The sequence below is a fragment of the Tasmannia lanceolata genome, unplaced genomic scaffold, assembly GCF_043159265.1.
Source record: "Tasmannia lanceolata isolate RefF3 unplaced genomic scaffold, GAP_Taslan_0.1 ptg000025l, whole genome shotgun sequence".
Taxonomy (NCBI): Eukaryota; Viridiplantae; Streptophyta; class Magnoliopsida; order Canellales; family Winteraceae; genus Tasmannia; species Tasmannia lanceolata.
Window position 1 is genome coordinate 2278139 of NW_027518702.1, and position 24115 is coordinate 2302253.

A 24115-nucleotide genomic window follows, 5' to 3' on the forward strand; every position below is an offset into this window, starting at 1 on the left:
ATCTCTTGTCCTTTGTACAAGTAGGAGGACGTTTGTTTAGACTGCAACATTTAACACACCACCATTTAGAGATGGATGTGGGTGGACTCACAAACATTCAATAGCAAGTGCCATTTTATTTTTTTAATGAATTCTCAGGGAATTTCTGTTGAATTTTTGGCTAAGTTTTGGTAAAAGTCTACGCACGAAGAAAATTGGGGGTGACTATTTATAGACCAAAACATGTAATTTTGTGAGCAATTTTGGAAAAAAAAACGGAAGATAATCTCTGCTTGAGTAAAATGAGGGAGAGAGATTTTTGGGGCTAATTTTTTAGCACCCTAATTATGATATATTTGCCCCCTTTTTTTTCTCTGGTCAACCCACTTGTGATGTAAAAGAGGCCGTTTGGATACTCGGATTTTAAAATCCGAGATTTCTTCAAAATTGTAGCTAAGAGACAAGAGAAGAAGCTGACCGGCCGTCGTTTTTGACTTCTCGCCCTTCTTTCCGTCAGCAAGAGAGTAGCGATCCTCCTATATTTCTAGGTTTTAGAAATCTCAGGATGCAGGAGAGGTTTCTAAAACCTGGTTTTCGTACTTAAAAGCCAAGAAAAGCAAGATCATGAACCCTCCTTTACACTGTTTCAATTAAAAACCTGGATTCTAAAATCCACGTTTCCAATCGGCCCCAAAAGTAGTCATAAATGCAATAAAGCAAAGTGGCCCAAGGAAGAGAAGGGGGAGAATATATCACTCTCCTTATTAATATACTAGTATTATGGGCCCAAGATATGTGCATGGTGTAAAAGTGAACCCCACGCCATTAAAGCATACCGTGGGCCCATCCTAATGCATATGTTTGTGTAGAGATGGTGGCCCCCAGTCCACCAAAACATGAGGTGTAAAATGGTAGGATGCCAGGCAATGATATAGTGGCCTCACCATATGCAGAGTTGGAAAGTTAACCGTAAGAATAAAAAAAAATGGAAACAAAGCAGATAAGAGGTAACCAAGTTTATGGAAGAAAAGGTTTCCCAATTTTAAAAAAATTCTTCAAAAGAAAACGAATGACAATGGAAAGAAACATTGTTAGTCATTTATCGAACATATATATGCTTCAAAATGGTGACATGTTAAACCAAAATCGAGATTGTATGATTCTAAAGATATATCCATCAAAGATGTAGCAGAAGATTTAAGTTGGAATTTAGAGTCCCTAACTCCTAAAAAAAAAAAAAGGGCAGCCCAATGCACAAGGCTCCTTCCATTGCGGGGTCTGGGGAGGGCTAGATGTAAATTTAAAGTCCCTATCCCTAACTCCTAAAAAAAAGGGCGGCCAATGCACGAGGCTCCTTCCATTGCGGGGTCTGGAGAGGGCTAGATGTAAATTTAAAGTCCCTATCCCTAACTCCTAAGGGTATTGAATTTGAGAGCTTCCATCTAGCAACCAGTTTTGCTAGAAATAATATCTTTCAAAACCATAAAACCAACTTTTAAAGCATATTATACATTTGTATAGCCCCAAAAGGTCTACCATTGCAATGCCTACATCGGCCACTGTAAATTTAATTTCCCATCCCATCCAAATCAGGAGGGAACTTTTTCCACAAAAAAATCTGCAAATTCTTACCTCGTCTAAATTTCCATTGAACAGTAAAAGCGGCAAAAAATCAATCCCATAGATCCTGTACCTCTAACATGTCAATATAACATCAGGTCTTTAACCAATGATTCCAAACCACCCAGCACCCAGCACCTGAGTCCAAATGAAGAACAACACTTTATAATGAATAAAGAGAGGAGTAATGGATCTTCCTCTGATCCTTTTGCTAAATAAATATTGTGATTTTGATCTTGCCAAGTGAGGTTGTGCAAGAAAAAGGCATGCACTCCCAATGCACTCTGGGAGGGACTAAAGTATCTCCAAATCATCTTCCAAGCTCCAAGGGAAAGAAATCAGTAAAGGATGGCCCATGAAAGGAAATGGCGATGAGAGAGAAAAGTCTGTGAAACAACCAATTATCCAAAAGCTTAAGCTGTTAAGTTGGTGTTAGTGCGGCCCCTCTTTTTCTGGGTTGGCTGTACACGGGGGCACCTTTTTTGGGTTGGTTGTACACATGGATTTTTATTATATCAAGGAGTTGGGAGTAATGAGACAATAGTTGTGGTACCCTGTGAAACAACCAATTACTCCAAAAGCTTAACCTGTTAAGAGTTAATGGTGTTGTTTAACCATTTAGACTTAACAGTCCTAGGACCGAGTATGAGAATTACGAATGATCCCTCCTGCGCCAGCTGAACTGAGGTTCCAAACTTTTGCTCACAAAGAACATTTCCCACAACTACTTTTTCATTAAAAGTTGGGGAAACCAGAGGGCTTAAAAGAGACCAAAGACAGTATATATTTACAGATCTTTTCATTTCCTCCAAGTGGAGATAGCTCTACTAATGCTTTACTTTCCCCTTTTGGCATTCCTTGCTCTCTTTCTCAAGCCCACAACCTGAGCTGACACGACTCTTCGTCTGACCCATAACGATCTGCTTCTGGAAGTAGTCTTGGATCGCTAATGTATCCTCCTCCCCTACTGGAATTACACCTGTAAGCGTCTTGAATGCAAATTCGAGGCATGGATCTGGCCATGAATCCCCAAACGGATAGACAAGCGCAGAAACTGACTTCTCATCGGCGAGTTTCTCTTCTTCGAGCTTTTCTGTTTGTCCTTCTTGTGCAGTTTTTTTGGAAGCATGAAGAATGGACTCTACTTCTGGATTGGCTTCAAGCTTATCAAGCTGGTCGGACGCCCACCGAGCCCAGCCACCAGGTTGATCATCAGCTTCATGATGAGCCTGTTGTTTAGCCGTAGGACGATAAACCCTGTCGAGATTCATAAAGACTGGTGGCCCCTCGGGTTCGATTCCAGCGAGTCGCTTTGACGCTCGACGAGGAAAGCGTGTTGCTTCTTTATCTTTGCGTTTTCTTGAACAAGTGCGGGCACTTTCAATTTTTTGGTTCTCCGCTCCATTCTCTGGCAGGCTCTTCATTTCTAGTTCCAATGGCACTCCATTCTCCGATTGCTTGTCTTCGGATCCCGGTAGCATCCCATTTTCCAGGGACTTGCCCTCTTCAGATTCTGATGGTAATCCTTTATCAGACTGCTTGTCTTCCATTGGCGGCAGCCCATTTGCCGTGCCCTTTTTGTCTTCAGACTCTGATGGCACTCCGTTATCTGACTGGTTCTTGTCTTCCACTTCCAGTTGCGGCAGCCCATTCTGTAGGGTCACAGCCTCTGATTGTACACCATTGTCCGACTGGTTCTCGTGTTCTGCTTGCAACAGTAGCATCCCATTTTCTGCGGGCTTCTTGTATTCTGATTCCGGTGACATCTGGATCGCCAACAGTTGCTTATCTTCCAATTCCAACAGCAATGCACTCTCAATTATGTTCTCTCTCAATTTTGAAGGCACACCATTCCTTGAGGGCTTCTTATCTTCTGATGATCCAGTGCCGAGGTGATCTTTGGCTCCAACCCTCCTACTTCCCTGCCTTCTCTTTGGCTCAGCATTTGGCGGGCTTATGTTGCTTGGCCCAGCGCCTTCCCCAACTGCCAATGGAAACAAGATCAGATCAGTGGGTGAAGGACTTCTAACATGAGCCTATGGAGTTATGAGACTTGAGTTATCTTTTCAGCATCCATTAACCAATGGCATTTATACAATTTCAAAAAGGGAGATGATGTTGACACCCCCTCTATTTTTAATTACTTTCATTAGAAAGGCAGGCTGATTAAATGTTCGCAAGCCTTAGACACACCCATATTTGGTAACTTTTCATAGCTTGGATGGGTCATCAGTTGGCCATCAAGTTGGGTGTAAGGCAGACCCAAGAGTGGCAAGGCTTTTAAAAGACCATTCGAATCCAACCCCATTGCAGCTCCTCACTGGACTTTCTGAATGGATCATAAACTCCAAGAAGAAGGCCTTGGCCTGTCAGCTCAATTGGAATTTGCTATTGCAGCCTTGTGAATTCAATCCACAAGTCATATTTACAAGAGGGCATTGAGTTTTGCTGAGGGCCACTTATTTTATTTTTTTTTGTTTTTTTTTTTTGAGAAGATTTTGATTAGTGTTATCAGGTCAAGAGGGTTTATTCAGATCATTTCGAACATGAGTGATTTCAGGATCCCACCTAGAAAGATCATTCTGAAATACTAAGAAAATAAACCAGCAGTCACGGAGTTCGTTACAACAAAGCTTAGAATTTTACCCTGACAATGTTTTTTGTCACTGGTAAGGGCTAAGCACTGTTCTTGCAACAGTGATCCATTGGGCTGTTCTGCTGCCATTTCATCACAATTCAAGCCACGGTTCCCAAAAAGGGATCGCCTTGCTGTTGAGCCTGCTAATTTCTGTCTTTTTCTTGCATCAGGAGCCTAAGATAGAAAACAAAACAAATTGCATAAAGTCAAAACCGCTGAAAAAGGAATGAGCAAGCAGTTCGATAGGAATTATGGCTATTGGAAGGGGAATGCATCTGGCATAACAGTAAAGAACTCATAAACCCTTCAAAGGAGTTCTTTTAACATTAACTTCGGAGTTATGAGGTGTATAAAACAAGGAAGGTTTCTTTGAAGCAATGAATATGTATCAACGAACTTTTATTTTCTATTTTTTCCTAATTTTTTATTTAGGCCGTTTAATATTATCCCTTTTCATTTTTGGATATATATTATAAATAACATATAGGGAACAGTGCTGATTGTATGTGCAGAAAAGTTCACCTCCCATTGGTGGGAGTAATGGACCCCCTTTAAATGATATTCAAGGCCTGTGAATGGGTATGGATCCCACCCCCTTTACACCAATGAGAATGGATTACCAAAAGTTTGAGGAACGATCCTGTCCTACTGGAACTGTTCACTTTTTAATACAACTAGAAAGACTGATTAAGTAGTGAGCATCAAGACACAAAACAGTTATGAGTAAGGTAAACAATATATTATAGGGCCATAACCAAGAAAAAATTGTTGTACTAATCTCTGGCTTTTCTTTCCGCGTGCACACATACAGAGAGCACAGACTACTCTTCTATTTCACCATGCCTTTAGACAGGAATGACTTCCTCATAACTTTTTTTGCCTAACCCTAACCAATTCATGGAAGGGAGGGAGTTTTGGATACTATAAAATGATTTAGTTCCAGGCAATTCAGAATAAGACCAGAATTACCTTTCAAGTAGGTGACAAACACACACTATTTCTCTATTTTAGGTATGTAGTAATACAGCTTTGCCATTCAAAAATAAAAATAAAAATACAGCTTTCAGAACTATAAGCGTAATGCAGTGACATACCCATCATCATCAAACAGTAACTATAAGAAAGGGTTATTAACAACTAGGATTAAAGGAGGTAGAAGTTGGTACTTTTTCCCTAGTGATGAGCACTCCAACTGTGTAACCTTGAGGTCAAAGCCTAAACTTCACAATCACCAATGGAAAGGAAAGAGATATTGGATATTCCAGACCGTAATAGGAAGTCAGTGTATCTCATCCAACATCCTTTTCCGAAACAGAGTGATGTCTGTAAATTCAACAAGTGTATTCACGGTTCTTGAGTGGGTTCCATATGTAATTTCCCATTCATTTTCTGGTCCGGTTTACAAAACATCGAGAAAAACAAGATATTCTTGTAGAGCAACTACTTTAGCAAGATAAGCAGAAACTCTTTATATGCTGACATGCAAAAAACAGGACAAATAAAGGAAGCTGAGGTAAAGAACATAGAGGCAAAATAAATTTGGAGATGATTTACTCACAGAGACTTTGTTTTGTAATGACTGAGCCTCATCGTCAATGCTTAATTTCTTTGGTCTGCTTACGCACTTTCCTAGCTCACCGGTTTCAAGATAGTGAAAGACATCCGGTTTAGAGCGGAATTTGCATCCAGTTTCAGGGTCAGTGTAATACTGCAAAAATTTACCAATTACAAAAAACATGTGTGTAGTTCCAGATGAACTAGTATGTTTTCAGATACAAACACAAAAGATAAAATGAGCAATATTAGATGGAAAGCAATCCAGCACAACATGAAAATAAACCAACTCTAAGAGACAGGAAAAATGACAGCGGACTGAGCAAAGCATGACTACTTTTTTCTGAAAAATAGCACAAGCAGCCAATTGTTTACCAAGAAAAATCAGGACTAACTGACATGAAAACTCAACTCAACTAAGCCGTCGTCCCAAACTAGTTGGGGTCGGCAGGACTAACTGACATGAATGGTAGTGAAAAATATGAATCCCCAAAAAGTACTCTTTTTGGTCAACCTCAAAAAGAACAATGAACAATGGCAGGATTGGTCTTGATAATTTAACAACCAGCAAATCTAATGAATTAGATACATGCCAGATAAGGTTGATAAATCAGTAACCAAGTACAATGTCATAGAAGATTAACAAGACTATGAAGAATGAAATGAATAATTATACTCAACCCTAAAGCGTAGCAGCGGACTAGGCATAAAACCAGCACAATGGTGACGATAATGGACAGACACCTATTATGCATATTAACACAAACGTCGGAATGGTTGGCATACCAATAATCACACTTTGTATAAAATCCTCACCCTAAGTCTTATCCATGCCGCCATTACAAAAAAAAAGAAAAAAAAAAAAGCCTTATCCATGCCATATCGAAGAACTATACTAAACCTTCAGTCACTGGTTAAATGGTGAAACAATGAGGCCACTTAAAAGAATCTAAGGCAAGCATTTACAATGAGGACAAAATCAATATGATGCATCATACAGTCATGGTTCTGAATTTCCATTGAAACCAAACAAAATGACTGAAAAATTTCTGCTTCCATCCCCACCGAAGCCAATACCGAAATCAAAACACACACAAAAACCAATTCAGTAAGTCTATAAGTTGTATACTATATCAATATAGAGACTGGTGATGTTGGCTATGTGGGTCCCATGGAAGGAGAGGAACACTCACATCTTCAAAAACAGTACATAAGGCCCTTTTTTTGTACTCGAAGATTCAATTGCTTGTCATTTCTTGGATCAGAATTTACTTTGCTTCAAATTCACTTCTAGTGAGGTCTTGAGACATTGCTGGAAGGAGATCTGTTTTAGTAGGGAAAGGGTTGAGGCTATGATTTGTGGACACGGACACGAGTGTCGCGTGTCGACACGGAGAAGGAATGTCGGGCACGGGAAACCCCCAGAATTTAGAAACGGTGACACATCTAAAGTACAGAGTATATATAATCATGATCAGTAGATACGGATTCACGTGTTGAGTTTCGGCATGGATACAAGTTGTCTGACGTGCATCTAAAAATCTAGAAATGGTGACATGTACATACATATAAAATTACTAATTACTATCATTATTTGTAACAATATGATGCTAAACTCACAGGAGCCCTTGCGTAAACCGGCTACAAGGGCTCCTCCATTGGATCCACGTCATTTTCTGATAGCATTATCAGTGCCATTATAAATGCACTAAGGATGATGTGGATCCAATGGGGGAGCCCTTGTAGCCGGTTTACGCAAGGGCTCCTATGATTTTGGCATCCCTCCAATATGATATTCATTTAACAAACAAATAAATCTTAGAATTAATCAACTATGATCTAAAACAAATATGAGATAACCAAATAATAATGAATTTATCAATTTATTCTAGTTCTCATACATCTCTAATATACAACGAGAAAGGGAGACCGGTATGATACAATGAATATAGTATTGGAATAAGAGTTTGTTTAGGTTTTAGGTTAGGAGATATAGCAGCAAATATTAGTTAAAGAGCTAAAAGGTGGTTTTACTTTTATAATAAATGAAGACTTAATAATAAAAGAGGTAAACAATTTAAAAAAATAATAAAAGAGGTAAACCCACATTTCAATAATAAAACTGTATGTCACACTTAACAAGGTACAAAAACGTGTCAACACGCCCACATTAAGTCGAAAACTTCTAGCAATACTTTTAAAAGTGCCACTTGTGTCAACAATAAATTCAAAGTGTCGGCTAGATCATAGGGTTGAGGTGTGTTGTCTGCAACGGAATCCTCCAACCTCAGGCAAGGTGAAGTTAAATTTTAATCGGCAGAGCATCCGCAATCCAGGTTCCCCTAGAGTTGGAGGTCTCCTTAGGGATGAGAAAGCAGTAACCATGTGGAATTTAGGCTTATGTTAGTACCGTTATTTAGGCTTAGGATTTCTCTAGACCAATTGGGATCAAGGATTCTAACGAGGCTAAAGTGAGTGCCGTTATTCAGGGTATTCGGCTTATGTGGAGAGAGAATTTGTGTAGGTTGATCGTAGAAGGGGACTCCCTAAATGTTATCAGGTCGTTGGATGGGAGAAGCCCTCACCCTTGGAGATTCATAGGTGTTATTGAAGTGATCCAGAATAGTCTCGAGGGGTATCCGGCCGTTTTTCACCATGTCAGGAGGTCAGGAAATAGTGATGCGGATTGTTTAGCCCAGGCAGGATTTGATAGGATCATTTTAGAGACCTTCGATCTCCTCTCCCCTTGATTTTCCTCTGTGCTTGTAGCTGGTTGTTTTTCTTTTGGTTTTCTCTTTGTATTGACCATCTCGGTCGTGGGGTCTTTCCCCTTTGCTTTCTCTAATAAAATTAACTATTGTTCAAAAAAAAAATATCAGTACGTGTGATATAAATTATTTATATAATTACAAGTGAAATGTGGTGTATGCATTATTTATAAATTTTTACATGAATTACATATGAAATGTGGTGTACTGAATAACCAGACATGCGTGATGACATATGTCACTAAGTGCTTGATGCTATTAGATCATTATGGATGGTTCTCTTGCTTATGTGATGGTTTCTAGGTGTGCGCTTATTCCATCATTTCATGATGTTTCATCTAAAAATTATATCATTTGCATACGGATCATTTTAGAGACCTTAGATCTCCTCTCCCCTTGATTTTCCTCTGTGCTTGTAGCTGGTTGTTTTTCTTTTGGTTTTCTCTTTGTATTGACCATCTCGGTCGTGGGGTCTTTCCCCTTTGCTTTCTCTAATAAAATTAACTATTGTTCAAAAAAAAAATATCAGTACGTGTGATATAAATTTTTTATATAATTACAAGTGAAATGTGGTGTATGCATTATTTATAAATTTTTACATGAATTACATATGAAATGTGGTGTACTGAATAACCAGACATGCGTGATGACATATGTCACTAAGTGCTTGATGCTATTAGATCATTATGGATGGTTCTCTTGCTTATGTGATGGTTTCTAGGTGTGAGCTTATTCCATCATTTCATGATGTTTCATCTAAAAATTATATCATTTGCATACGTTTCCATGCGTTTCTGTGATGTTACAAGATTTCCATCAAAATTTTCAACCAAAACTTAAAACATTTCTATTTCTAAAAACCCGTTTCCGTGATTTTATAAGATTTCCATCAAAATTTTCAACCAAAACTTAAACATTTCCATTTCTATAAAGAGAAGGAAACTCCAAATGTAGTAGAAAAGAATTGTATATTCTCTTCAGATTGGTAAAGAAAATACTCTTCATTACAAAAGAAATGACATTCAAATATCAGCATCTTAATCTAAACAATCTAAGCAGATGCTGGATGCGTCATTCCAACATAGATCAGGCTCGCTATCCTGAGAACTTTCCAACATGCAACTCCATTTGGAGGATTGTCCTCAAGCAAGAGGACATTTTTTAGGCTACAGGGTGGAACATGGTCTAAGAAATAACACATTTTGCTAGACAACAAACATTCTAACACAGATCAGGTTTGCTAACTTTGGAACTTTCCAACAAGCGACTCCATGTGGATCCTCCAAGCATGAGCACATTTTTCAGACTACAGGGTGGAATATGGTGTTTGAAATAACGAGTATGGCTGCATATGAAGAATGTAACTAATGGTAGTTTGGTAATTATTTAATTCAGTCATATATATAAGTTGTTGTATTGGGGCTTTGCATTAGAAGGAGAATACAACCAAGTTTGTTGATTTGACACTATATCAAAGCCAAGTTGATCAAAGCCAAGTTGATCAAGATCCAAGGGAATCTCCATTTGATCCAACAGAGTTACATCTTCCCCATCTCAAAACCCTAGTTTTTCCCTATGTTACTTTATCCCAATTTGAAACCCCAGTTTCCCCTATTTTTGTCTCTCCATTTTCAAAACCCTAACTCATTATTCCTTTCAATCTATCCAATCGCTAACTTCTTTGCCAATAAGGTTGGTGTGGATAGGAGAGTTTGGATCTGGGACCCGACGAGGAGTTTTCTATTCCTTCTTTCACCAATACCTTATTATCGTTACGTCTTCTCTACCTGCAATCAGAGCTTGGAGGATTTCTGCCCCTCCTAGAGTTTGCATGTTCGCATGGACAGACTGCCTCAATAAACTCCTGATGGTGGACCACCTATGCAAACATAAGGTCCTTATTGGCCATTGTGCTATTTGTTTCGAGCTAGGGAATCTTTAGATCATATTTTTTATTCAATAAAGGGTGGCTAGAGAGACTTGGTTGGTCATTAGTGCTAAATCTGTTTGGAGCTTTATGGATTTTCCATAGCACATTGAGGGCCTATATGAGGGGTGGACCTACGCTCCATGGCCTAGAAGGGGTTGCATTCATCGGGGAGTGGATTTGTTGGCTCTGCTTAGGCTCTATGCAAGGAATGTAATAGCCAGGCTTCAAAGGTGCGACTAGGAGCTCCTACGATACAGCAACATATGTTATTTTTTGGGTGGGTGAGGGTGGGATAAATTGGGATCAAACCTGGGACCTCAAGGTTGAGAAACAAAGCCTCAACCATTGAGCTACAGGCCCAACCCCTTCCAGCAACCTATGTTTTCCTTGATTTTGAAGCAGGATGGAGTACTTAATATTTTAGGGGTGTCCTCTGAGTCATCCTTGAGAAGATATGGGCAGAGATGCAATCAAACAAGATTATCACGAGCAAGCCAACCCTCATATGGTTGCCTACCCGTCCTGGTTCGTGAAGCTGAACTTTGATGGGTCCAGCTTAGGGAACCTAGGGCCAAATGCAATCGAGGCTCTTCTTCATAAGGTGGACAGAGTTGCTGACAGATGCATTTGGCATGAAAGTGCAAGCCCTTCTGGCTAAAATTTGTTTGGTTGAGTCTAGTGATTTAGACCTTCTGGCTGTGGAAGGTCTCTCTAAACGTGATACATTGGATGAACAAGGGAGCGAACTACCAATGGAAGTTTTCCAATGTGATCGAAGAGGTCCTGGACCACGTCGAGGGTCACCTATAAAGTTGCAACATATTTGGTGCTCCGCCAATAGTGAGGTTGTTCATCTAGTTTGCTCTGGAGTTGCTAGGCCCAACCTAGAGCTTTTTGACTTTCTTCCTCCTTGATTTTTGTTTGCTGTATTTTCTTCTTTTTTCTTTTGGCTTTTTTACCATATTGGTCAAAGCCCCATTTTTAATAAATTGTTATCCTTCAAACAAAATGACGGTCAACATATGTTGGTTTTGGATGATATATGTCAACGGTCCTTACCGACACGAAATCCATGAGAAGTTATTTTGTTACAATATGTCGACCTTTACGTTGATCATGTCAGTAGCATGTTAGTGGCATTACGGTCGCGGTCAAGCTGACAGAAAAGTTATGTTGACAGCATATATTTTACAGGATTTGGGTCTACATGTCAACAATTCAACTGAAGTGCTTAATAAACTCGGTTTTCAAGTCCAATGAATACATATTTTCAGTTTTCTTTTATTCTTTCGACAATTAACATTCAAATAGAAAAAATATTTTTGGAAAAAGTTATCAAATATGCAAGTTAGGTTCTACTTTTTTATATGTAAGTTATTCTTGCCCAATCTACCAATTGTTAGTTGTTTTTTAATTTTAAAAATTATTTATTTGGTTATAAAAATTAAATAAAAATAATAATTGTATTAAAAATATTAAAAAATAAAAAATAAATACATTTCAAAAATCTTAAAAAATAGACTGGACTAAAAAATTATATAAATAGCACAATTCATAATTTCATACTATTGTATTGTTATTGTTAAAGTATAAAAGATTAAATAACGCCATCTCCATCAGCTTAAGCTTTTGGAGTTACTGGTTGTTTCACATGGTATAAGAGCCAAAGGTTCTGAGTTCAAACCTCTCGGATAGAAAAAATCCACATGCAATGGCCAAACCCAAAAGAGGGGCCACATGTGCCACGTGTAGGCCAACCCTAGAATTAGGGGTCACCCAGTGTTAAAGTATAAAGATTAAATAACGCCATCTTCATCAGCTTAAGCTTTTGGTGTTACTGGTTGTTTCACAGTTATATACTATATTTTATATTGTTATAACTTATAACAACTTTTTGTGTATTTTTAATGGTTCAGATACGCGCGATAGTGCATGTCAGTAGGTGCTCGGGGTTGCTAAACCATTATGGATCATATCTTGCATATTTGTTAGTTTCTAAGTGTGAATTTGAGCTTATTCTAACATCCCTGAAGTCTATCTAAGTTCTCATCATTTGCATATGTTTCCATACAATCCCATGATTTTATAGGGTTTTCACTGAAATACCCAACCAAAACCGACATGTTCTATTTCCACGGCGACCGACATGCATACCAATATCAACATTTAAGACCTTCAGCAAAATTTCCTCATCCATGCATTTACTCTTGTTGATCCTTTGGTCAATAATAGCCAAAAAAAATGCCACACATTGGTTTCCCTTTCGCCCTCACTTGGATTCTAATCTAAAACCTAGGAATTCCATACGTACACGGCCCAACCCAACTCAGCTAAGCCTTTGTCCCAAACTAGTTGGGTCGGGTAATGAATCCTTTAGAAAATTTTCATGAAGAAGGTGAAAGGATTTTCCCGGCTCAAATTGACATAGTCTAATCCTGACACTAGTTGGGTTTGTCTACATGGATCATTTTCTTCTATTCTATCCTATCCAAGGTCATGTTCTCTATTATGTTCCTAGCCCTCAAGACTTTCCTCACTGTTTCTACCCAAGTTGTTTTCGGTCTGCCCCTAAATCTTTTTATTCCATCAACTTAGCACGAGTCACTTCTTCTAACTGGAGCATCCAAGGGCCTACGTTGGATATGCCCAAACCACCTTAAGCGGTGCTCTCTCATCTTCTCCTTAATCGGTGCCACCTCCACCTTTTTACAAATGTCTTCATTTTTAATTCGATCTAACATTGTGTGTCCGCACATCCATCTAAGCATTCACATCTCCGCTACACTCATCTTATGCACATGCTGCTTCTTGGTGGCCCAACATTCTGAGATGGCTGGCCTCACAGCTGTCTTATAAAACTTTCCCTTCAACTTGGTAGGTATTTTACGATTGCACATAACTCCTAAAGCATGCTTCCACTTCAATCAAACTGCACTTATTCTGTGGTTAACATCCTCTTCAATCTCTCCTTCCTTATGTAGGATTGAACCAAGATAGCGGAAGATACCCTTCTTACGTACCTCCTGTCCTGTCATATTTACTACATCCTTGCCCCGCCTCCTTACACAACTAAAGTTGCACTCCATAGACTCTATGTCCTGCTCAGTCTAACCACGCCCTCCCCCCCCCCCCCCCCCCCTTCCTCCACCACACACACAAAAAAAAAAGCAAAAACAAAAATAAAATAAAATAAAATAAAATAAAAAAATAAAAAAGAAACAAAATCAAGCATCCCGTATTTTCTCCTACATATATGGGCCCTGATAACATGTGCATAGGTCACCCAATTTTTTTTTTCCTTCGATGGTCGTTCAACCACCATAATCTCCTAGCCTCTCAAGATCCTTTCAGTTGGCACTATGCATTCCTTTTTCCCTGATATGGATGGACTGGCCTGAATCAAACCCCCAAGAAGACCCTGCTCCTTCGATTACCTTCTGCCGCAATTCCATTGGAAAACCAACTTTATAAAAAGCAATGACGACGTTGAAAACCAAGAGATCTCTAATCTCTCTAAAACAAGATCAAACTTGGTGTGCAGCTAACGACAATAAGAGGTGCAAGAAATGCAAACACACAAAGCAAGAAACAAAAAAATTTACGTGGTACGGCGGTGTGCCAAGAATTCCACTATTTCAATATAAGGATTACAAACCCTCCTTTCTACCTTTTTTATCAGCCACGAAAATGTCAAAAAATTTCAAACCCATAACCCTAATGGATTCTCATCATCCAATTATTTGAATTTAAGGTTATTCTCTCAATGCAGTATTTGCATACAATGACCCAATAACCAAGGCAACTATTATTGAAGTTAATATACTAACAATGTTTAATGAAAGTAAATTTCTAATGGGCTGCCATCCTCAATAACTTGGATTGAAAATAATTAATTAAACATGACTAATAATTGATCTACATCGGCAACATGGCATGGTAACTGATGTATTTTTTTAAGAAATTTCTTGGTATCTCTGGCTCTATGCATCCTAGCATGGCAACCGATGATTATACAAAAAGATCTAAGAAATTGGACAAATATTTTTCATCAGTGGTTCATGTCTCAAGAATACATCGAAAGGTAAATTCACAATGCAGAGTGCAGACAAGTTGGCAAAATTTTGCATTGATTTCATCGCAAAAAATACTTGGTGTTTTACACCCAACTTGTAATGTGGCTTTTACCTGACTATGGTGGGACAACTAGGTAACCTCTTTATTATCTTTTCTTATTTTTCTTTTGAAAATGTTGTTGTTAAAAAAAAATTGACTGGCCACTACCTATTTACATTGGACATTGGCAAGGTGCGTTTTGGTCATTTTAAATACCATGTGAGATTTCTTTGCTCTTCGTAAAGAGGATTTGATGAGTTCAATGAAGATAGATATATCTTCTACAATGCATATACAGACATGCTATAGAATGATAACACAATCAGGCCATTAATATAGTGCAAGGTAGATAAAACTTTTTTCTATGTTTAGCACACATGCCAGCTTGCATGTGATGTGCCAATAAAGTTGTGTGAGTTGCCACTAAGTGGTCCACGTGCAACCAAATATACCCTTAGAAACGAAATATGAGATGAAAAGAAAATTTCTTGTTTAATGAGGAGTACCTTGTCATGTGATCCAGCACTTGAACCACTCTTACGGGTCCTAATCTCGGTAATCCAGCCTGAAGGCAACCATTCCGGTGAACCCTCCATTGGCAATATGAGCTAGATGTTAATTAAACAATCAACAACTAAATAAAGACGTAAAAGATACCAAAGAACCAATGAGTTCGGAGGGGCAAAGCTTACTTCTTTTGGGTTGTTTCCTGACCAAAGGCTGATGCCTCTTAGTTGTTGAGTGTGGTTGTAGGGCGTTCCACTTTCAAGATAACGAAGGACCTCACCCTTGGAACGGAATTTGTCTCCAGTTGTCGGATTAGTATAATACTATAAAACCCACAAATAAATAAAAGTGGTCTTAGCAGTTGTTATAGCAAATAGCATGCCTGCCAAACTCTAGATCCCCTTAAATCACTCATTCAGTTTGTGTATCACTTTATTATTGATAACTGGATTCCTTTTCCTCTTCATTGGGACTATCAACCATCTCTTGTGTCACTGGTGCTAATACGAAACCCAGATCCTTTCAGTCTTCTTTGAAGTGTTTCATGGTTGACATATTACATAGCTTCTTCTTTGAACTCATGCGCTTATTGTCCTTTTCGACCCCCACACGTAATGAATTATGCACAATGCTCTTTCCAGTAAAACTTAAGTCGCAATTATTACTCTTCCTTGAAGAGTAGCATCTCTGTCATAAATCCAAGGCCTGCTCAACAACGCATGCACGGTCTTCATTGAAATGTCATCACACCAGACTAAGTTCATTGGGTTCTCATTGGCCATATTGCAAGATACTTTGAGTTGTGGAGAATTGATCTTTCAACATCTAGAAGCAAAAATTGTGGTTGTTAGGTGTATATGTGCCTAAGGGCACTTTTGTCTTTGTACTCTCTCTCTTGTTATAATAAATACATATGTGAGGGGAGCTCTCTCTCTCACACTCTTTCACTCTTAATATCTTCTCTTCTCCTCTTCTCTCCTCTCCTTCAACATGTTATCAGAGCCCTAGGGTTGTGGTGCCCTAGGGACCAACATTGGAAGAAAGATTTTTCTTTCCCTTCTTCTCCTTTTCTTCTTCTTCTACTTCTTCTACTTCTTCTTCACCGCCTCCACCAGTGCCCTTCCCTCCACCATCCGCGACCTAGAACTTCCACCCCCACCACCAGCGACCCCAGCCCTTCCGCCACCACTCCCAGACCTTCTGCCACCTTCGCTACTTTTTCCCTGCCACCTTCGACCACCACCAAATCCTCCCTCCACCTCCTCTTCCACCCTACCCCTCCAGATCCACTTCCGCCACCTCTTCTTCTTCCTTTCTCTCACCTCCGACCGCTACCCACCCCCTCAGACCCCGCCCCACGTTCTCTGACTCCAACACCACCCCCTCCAACCAAACAGAACCCCCCCCCACCCCCTCGACCTAGAACTTTCGCCCCCACCACCAGCGACCCCAGCCCTTCCGCCACCACTCCCAGACCTTCTGCCATCTTCGCCACTTTTTCCCTTCCACCTTCGACCACCACCAAATCCTCCCTCCACCTCCTCTTCCACCCTACGCCTCCAGATCCACTTCCGTCACCTCTTCTTCTTCCTTTCTCTCACCTCCGACCGCTACCCACCCCCTCAAACCCCGCCCCACGTTCTCTGACCCCAACGCCACCCCCTCCAACCAAACAGAACCCCCCACCCCCCCAAAAAAAAAAAAAAAAATTCCCACGGCCCCTACCGCCCTTCCCCTGACCTCCATAAGCCCCCACCACTCCCCTGCCCTAACGTCACAAATCAGGGGTTCTTCTTCCCTTGAACCCTAATCATTTTTCCACTGCCCTAAACCCAAATTTTAAGGGTTTTCTAACCTTTAACACCTGCTCTTCGTCTTCAAATCCTTCTCTAGTATGACCTAAATCACCCTTGCTCCATTGCAAGGTTTTAAATTTCGGTTTCGGTACCGATTTCGGACCCCACTGAAATCCGAAATTTCGGCGAAATCCGAAATTTGGTAAAATTTTGAAATGATTTTTAAATAAGTCCGAAATTTTTGACCGAAATTCTGAAATTTCGGACCAAAATTCTGATATTTAGGTCCAAAATTTCGGAACATTCCCTTTTAAAAAAAAAAATTACATTTAGGACCGGTTAAATGAGAGAATGCCACAGTGCGGGTTGGCTACTAGCATTCTAAAAAAAAAGGTGCTCATAAGAGAGATAGAGAAAGTGTGTGAGTTGGCTACTAGCATTTCAAAGAAAAAAAAGGATCTGTCAATTCAAAAAAGAAAGTCAGAAAGACCTACCTCTTGCCGTCTCTATCCTTATCTCTGATATAGAAAGCATGTGAGCTGGCTTCCACTAAAAATCAATTGAGCATCCGTTACCTTTTCTTTTGGAAATGATATTTTCAACCCTTTTTTTACTTGGGACAACCCTTGCTAGTGTAAAACAGTAGCCATTAATGCACTAGTGGGGGCTGTCCCAAGTAAAAAAGGGGACAATATCACTTCACTTTCTTTGCACCCTCTCTTTAATTACACAAATTCAGCTTGTCCTTTCTTTTATAATTAGTATATGATATGCTTTTTAGGTACCCTAATAACCCTTGACAGCTGCTTAAATTATAAAGGACAAGATAAGTTATTGCATTTATAAATAAATGCACTGCTAATATCAGCAACTTACTTTTTGCTGTGTTTACAAGAAAAAGGCAACAGTGAAATACATCATTGCTGTGACATGTGGCAGGAAGAAGATTTCCTAAGATTCTTATAGAGTGTCACTTTCACCTTTTCTCTCTACTTGCAAAAAAGAAAGACAACCCTCGGAACTATCACTGCCACATGTATAAAGCTGCACCAAAGATGGTTTCCCAATTAATTATCTGTCTATCACTTCCAAAAAAACAAGGTAAGTGATATATGCAGCCCTTGTTTTACTTGGGATAGCCCCCCCCCCCCCCCCCCCTCCCCCTCTAGTGTATTTATGACTACTCGTATACACTATATGGAGCTGTCCCAGGTAAAAACAGGGGCACATATATTCCAATTTTCAGGGCTATTTCGTGCAAATTTCCCACCGAGACCACATGTTCCGGCAATTTTGCCTAAAATTCAGGCGACAAAAATGTATTTTCCCGAGTCTATGTTCTTTCGGTGTCGGTGTTCACCGAAATCGACACATTTCGGATTTCGGCCGAAATTTAAAACCATGCTCCATTGTTATCCCTTCCCGTGGCTCCGAAGTTCTTTGCTAGTATCTCTTCTCCTTTCTTTACTAGTAGACGCGTGTCTACCTTGGCTATTAGTCTTGCTCAACGCCACGGCATCATGTATGTGCCCGTCTAGTGGTTCTCCCTTCTCTCTTCTCCCTTCTATATTATTCATCTGCCGTTGTGGTGATTGAGAGTCCCCTTCTCTATTTGTCTTTTCATGGATCTTCCTGTCATCATGGATCCTCCTGTCAGCATGCCTCCTTCCCCTTCAGCTCTCTCATCTAGTTATTCCCCTTATGTGGAGGCTTCTTTCCCACAGATGACTACTGAACAACTCGATGGGTCTAATTAGTTTAATTGGCGTATGGTTGTTGAGACCTGCCTCCTTGCTCGAGGTAAGGTTGATTTCATTGAGAATGATCCCCCTCCATCCACGGATCTCTCTGATGCTCGGTGGCGGCAGGATGATGCCTTGATCTGCACCCTTCTCTGGCAGAGCATGGCTCCTCATGTTGCTGGCACTATGATGTGCCTTAAAACGTCCAAGGCAATATGGGAGCACACGACTGTCCTTTATTCTGGGGTTGATAACCTCACTCGTATTTGCGCCACATATTCAGAGTGGATGCGCATCCAGCGTGGTGATACCCCTCTCGCTGCTTTCTACAATCAGTTCGTGTCTCTTTGTCAGCAGCTCGATGTCTCTATGTTGTTCACTTTCTCGATGCCTTGGGCCCTGACTTTCAGTCCCTCCGGCTACGATTATTGGTTCCGGATCTATTCCATCCCCCACGGAGGTTTCCTCTCGTGTCCAACATTGTGTACATGGTGGTTTCTCTCATGCTCTTTCCGTCGATGGTTCTGCACTTGCTGCGTATGACAACGGTGACCGTTCAAACAGCGGCAGTGGTACCTTTAGCCGTGGCAGAGGTCGTAGAGGCCGTACTGGTGGCCAAGATATTAGAGGCGGCCATGGTTACGATGGGTGTGGCTGCCCTTACTGCACTCATTGTGAGTTGGTCGAACATCATATGGATATCTGCTATGTCTTACATCCTGAGCTCCGTCCACAACGTTCTGCCCACATCACTGCTGCCAGCCTTCCTAATGTCTCTACCTCCACCTTTGCCAGCCCAGCGGCGCCTGATGATTCTTTCCTTGTCTCCCCAGCTGACTATGAGGAGCTTCAGCACCTGCGCGTCAGCAGCCGACCGCACACTGCAGGCTTTGCACAGCAAGGTAGTTCACCTGCTTCTCTTCTCACTAGCTCCAATTCCTAGATTATTGATTATGGGGCCTCGAACCACATGACGTGTAATTCTGCCTCACTTAGTTCCTTTCGGCCCTTTATTTCTGTCACCCATTCTATAACTCTTGTTGATAGGACTGTTGCTCCCATCTCTGGTGTTGGTATTATTTCTCCACACTCGGGCCTTACCTTATTCTCAGTTCTTTGCATTCCTAAATCTCCTTTTAATGTACTTTCTGTTAGCTAGCTGACCAAAAATCCTTTACTTTTTTTGAAAATTGACAAATATATTCATACCATGAAAGATACATTGGGGACCAGTAGTCCCACCAGATAAACACAGCATGATGGCCCAGGAGCATACTCCTAGACCAAAAGGGAAAAAAGAAGTAAAACATCTACACACCCAACAAGGGTCTAAATTAAACATCATCTCCAACCAGCAACAGAGACCCTCCACTATAACTTCCAGACAAACATCTACAAAAATCTTCCAGAGAGACCTTCAAAACTTTGACTTCCAAGGGTAACCACAGAAACCATCCACCAAGACCATCTAAATTCCACATACTACACCCAACATCAAGGATTTTATGAGCCTCGAGATACGAAAGACAAAAGTCTCTCAAGCTGTCGAGGATCTTCTTCATTTTTCACGCACCTTGACAATTACGAAAACACTAGCATTAACCATGGGATTGGAAGGGCATCAGGGGGAGTGGATCTCCCCTGAGCAGTTGAGGACTCGGATAGCCCAATATTGCCTCCCAAAAAAATATCAATAAATAGCATATCCACAGGCATCCCACCCACCAAGAAACTATCCCGCACATCTCCTAAGGTTACAACCATAAAAAAACTTACAAGACTCCAATCCAAAAACCATGATAAAATGATCCCCAAAAGCCCCAACCCAAACTATTTACAAAGAAAGAACCCCCTTCACTTCCTGAGAGCTTTGAGCTCTCTACTGCCTCGCCCAGGGGTTCTTCCTTTTTTTGCCTCCATGTCCCGTTCTCTATCTCAAAAAAAACTTATTTTGTCCCATCTACATTCTCCCCATACCCTATTCCCAAGATATCCCCCCATTTTTGTAATCTCATCAAACTCATCAAAATAAGCCTTCTCTTCTTCCTCTGACAAAACCTTCTCTTCTCCAATGAGTCATCCTTTTCTACCTCCACTGAAACCTGTTCGGCCCTACCAATGCAGGATTTGATCTTCCCACTGAGCTCCACCTCTACCGAGCCTCTAGACATCTTCGATTCCTCATTAGGAATAGTTGTGTCCTTCTCCTTCTCCTCTTTTTGGCTTTTTTCCGCCACAACGGCCTTCATACGAGTCTTTTGTTCCTTCCGTTCTTCTTCCAAGCGTTTTTGAAAGTGTGGCAGTTTGTATTCCGAGATACAAGCTTCTTTAACAGATCTCTAACCTGTTAGTTGGAAGAACTCTTCCTCCTTTTCTTTAGCTTCCTTCTTGAACTTTTCCACTGAACTTTCATATACGCCATTGCTATCTCACTTTTAGTCGGGGATCCTTCGCACGCTCTCTTTTAATCCTGCCCTTCATTTTTTAATTGCTTTTTTTCCCCAATTCCCAATCCTTCATCCCTTGCAGCCTTCCCTTCACCTTTGTCTTCCATTATTTACTCCTCTCAGAAGACGAAGAGTCCCCAGGTCTCTCAAAGCTTTCCGGCATCTTAAGAATATCAGAGACAAATTGTTGCTTTTTTTCTCTTCTGCTTGAACATCAGCCCTCTAGCTTCTTCTTATAGGGGAAAGTACCGCCTTTTCTAGCCTCTAGGAGAGAGGGCTTGTAATGATGACCATTGGGCTTATTAACGTCGTGCATGAAAGAGCCATTTCCAGCAGGAAAAGTTTTCGTTTTCCGATTAAAATTGACTTGTTTCTCAGCCAAGTTGCGCCTCTGTGCTACTTTCTTGTTTGACCTACATAATACTTTCTTGTTTGACCTACATAAATCCTTTTTGTAGCTAAAGTTTGTATTTTTCGACGCTATCCCCAGCTTCTTGTCCTTTCAGCCACGATGTCTGGATTCCAGAGCAGATCTTTTCAAAAAATAATCACCTTTAAAGTTTTTATATGCATTCGTTCCTGCCGCCTTATCAAATATTGGTATCCATTGTGGGTTATTATCCTGACTTAATCCCACTCGGTTTGAGGTATCCATTGACAAGCCGCCATGTGTGGGAGCATTAAATATGCCTCGCTTGACAATTCGACTAGCCTCAACACCAATCAGCCTTGGTCTTAGAGCACTAGCCAGGGAGGTCTCAGCTACCGCCTAGCCAGAATCAAATTTGAATTTGGGATCCAACGGATCTTTCTGGCTCTCATGTAAGAGCTGTTTTTTTTTTTACCTATTTTGGCCTCCTTCTCTGCCACCCTCTTCCGGCGCCGGCGTAAAAAATCCCATGATGCTCTTTCCATCTTGACTAACCAACTGGGACGAATCGTCCTCAGTTACAGCTTCAAGCATACATCTAACTTAAGTTAAATAAACCTTACTATCCACTTTTAAGTTAATGAACGGTTTCACAAATTTCCAATGTTGAGTAAGGACCTTTACTGAGGCAAAGGCCAAGCAATAGTCGTGATCCCCTGATAGTTGGACCTGAAGTACTTGTCCAAAAAGCCCTCCCAGAGCTTCAATCGTTGATAAAGACCATGCATGGAGAGGAATATCGCAAAATCTTAAACACACCGTCTCCAGTATGAAGGGCCGGGTTTCAGGAATGCAGGGAGGTAATAGAGTTACCCAGAGCATCTCCCCCTTTTCGGAGAACCCAAAGTGCTTGCTGCTCCTAGTCAAACCTGAATAAGATTTCTGATCTATTAATTACGAGAGGCTTTGGTAATAATGGCATATCCCAAGCTTTAATGGCCCACTGCCAAACCTCCTCAAGTTCCCATGAAGGACATTTCATGTAACCCACCAGGCATTTTTTTCAGCTCCTTCTTACGTTCCTCCACTTCTTTTCCGGCTATGGAGATTTCAGGGAATCTCGCATTAGCTTCCAATTCAGGGGAGGACACCACCTCTCTCTTTCCTCGCGATGAATGACCCCCGTCTTCTCCAACTTCGGCACACGCACGCATTTTCTACATTTACTTCGAGTGCCAAAGTTGTAGTATCCACAGGCTACACACTTCCAATCATCAGCTTGATTCGAGGTTGATGGTAGTCCGAGATCCTCCGCCCACCTTCTTGAGTTCTTTCTACAATTAGAAAGTTTTCCTCTAGGATCAACTGTTCTCTCCTCCTCATTTCCGAAATCAAGGTCATACTCCTGAGAGGTCCTCAGCAAGGATCGAGGTGATGGATTTAAGCACCGTCCATTACCTAAGAGAACCAGATTTTTTCTGCAACAGTCCCTGTCAATCTCCAACGACTCCAACGACTGCAGAGCTTCAAAAGCTGAGTAGCCAGCCGCAATAATGTCAAGATACACATCTTTGAGGCTTTCTATTTTTAGTATCCGCAAGTGCAAATACCATTGGCTATGTTTCTTCCCAGGTAAAGGACCCCTGGGGAGTTCTCTCGACGATGGCCAAAGAACTCCCGAACTCCATCTCTGATTGAAAATATGAATTATTGAACCAAGAAAGAAGAATCCAAAAATCTTAACTGCTCTATCTCCTTTTTTTTCCTTCTTATTATGTCATTCAGGATCTCTTGATTGGGAAGATGATTGGTTCAGGTCGTGAGGTGGATGGGCTTTATCGTCTTCACAGTAGCCCCTCTCTTGCCATTTTGCATAGCTCTGTCGACGCCTATCAGTGACATTGTCGCCTTGGACATCCCTCCCTGCAACGACTTTAGCAGACATCTATTATTTCTAGTCCCGTCCAATCCTTTCAGTGCGAGTCCTGTGAACTTGGGAAGCACCATCGTGTGTCTTTTCCCTCTAGAGTAGACAAATCTCGAGTCCTTTTGAGTTAGTCCATTATGATGTATTGGGTCCCTCGAGGACTATGTCTCGTTTTGGATATAGATACTTTATCATTTTTGTTGATGACTTTTCTCGTACGACATTGCTATTCTCATTTAAAGACTGCTCATGCTTTTCGCACATTTCATGCAGAGATTACTAATCAATATAATTGCACTCTTAAATGTTTTCGCACTCATAATGCTAGGGAATATTTTTTTTATATCTAATGGCTTTCAGAATTTCCTATCCACTCATGGCACCGTGCATCAGTCCTCTTGTGCTTACACCTCTCAACAAAATAGTGTAGCTGAGGGGAAATTGAGGTATTTACTTAATATGACCCGCACTCTTCTCCTTGAAATGCGGGTCCTTAAAGCCTAATGGAGCGACACCTTTCTTAACTCATTTTTCTGGCTAATCGGCTCCCCTCCTCTGTCCTTGATGGCACATCTCCTTTCTCTGTCTTACACCCTCACCGTGACCCCTTCCCCTTACTCCACAGGTCTTTGGTTGTGTTTGCTTTGTCCACAATCTCTCCTTATCCTCGATAAGTTAGATCCCAGGGCAGAAAGGTGTGTCTTTCTGGGGTATTCTCGCACCC

At 40.8% G+C, this 24115-nt stretch overlaps 1 protein-coding gene across 12 annotated transcripts in view; it reads right to left on the reverse strand.

Annotated features, from left to right (window-relative positions):
- Positions 1-2000: 2000 nt before the first annotated feature.
- The window catches only part of LOC143857913 (uncharacterized), a 44378-nt gene continuing 22263 nt past the window's right edge, over positions 2001-24115 (reverse strand). For 10 of the 12 annotated variants that reach the window (XM_077368451.1, XM_077368453.1, XM_077368449.1 and 7 more), the window contains 5 exons: positions 15295-15432; positions 15109-15210; positions 5796-5945; positions 4246-4411; positions 2001-3583 (listed from right to left, as the gene is read on the reverse strand). In XM_077368451.1, the coding sequence (XP_077224566.1) occupies positions 2427-3583; positions 4246-4411; positions 5796-5945; positions 15109-15210; positions 15295-15432 (1713 nt within the window). In that variant the 3' untranslated portion in view covers positions 2001-2426. The remainder of the gene's footprint in view (positions 3584-4245; positions 4412-5795; positions 5946-15108; positions 15211-15294; positions 15433-24115) is intronic. The other 2 variants (XM_077368454.1, XM_077368456.1) reach the window with 2 other exon arrangements.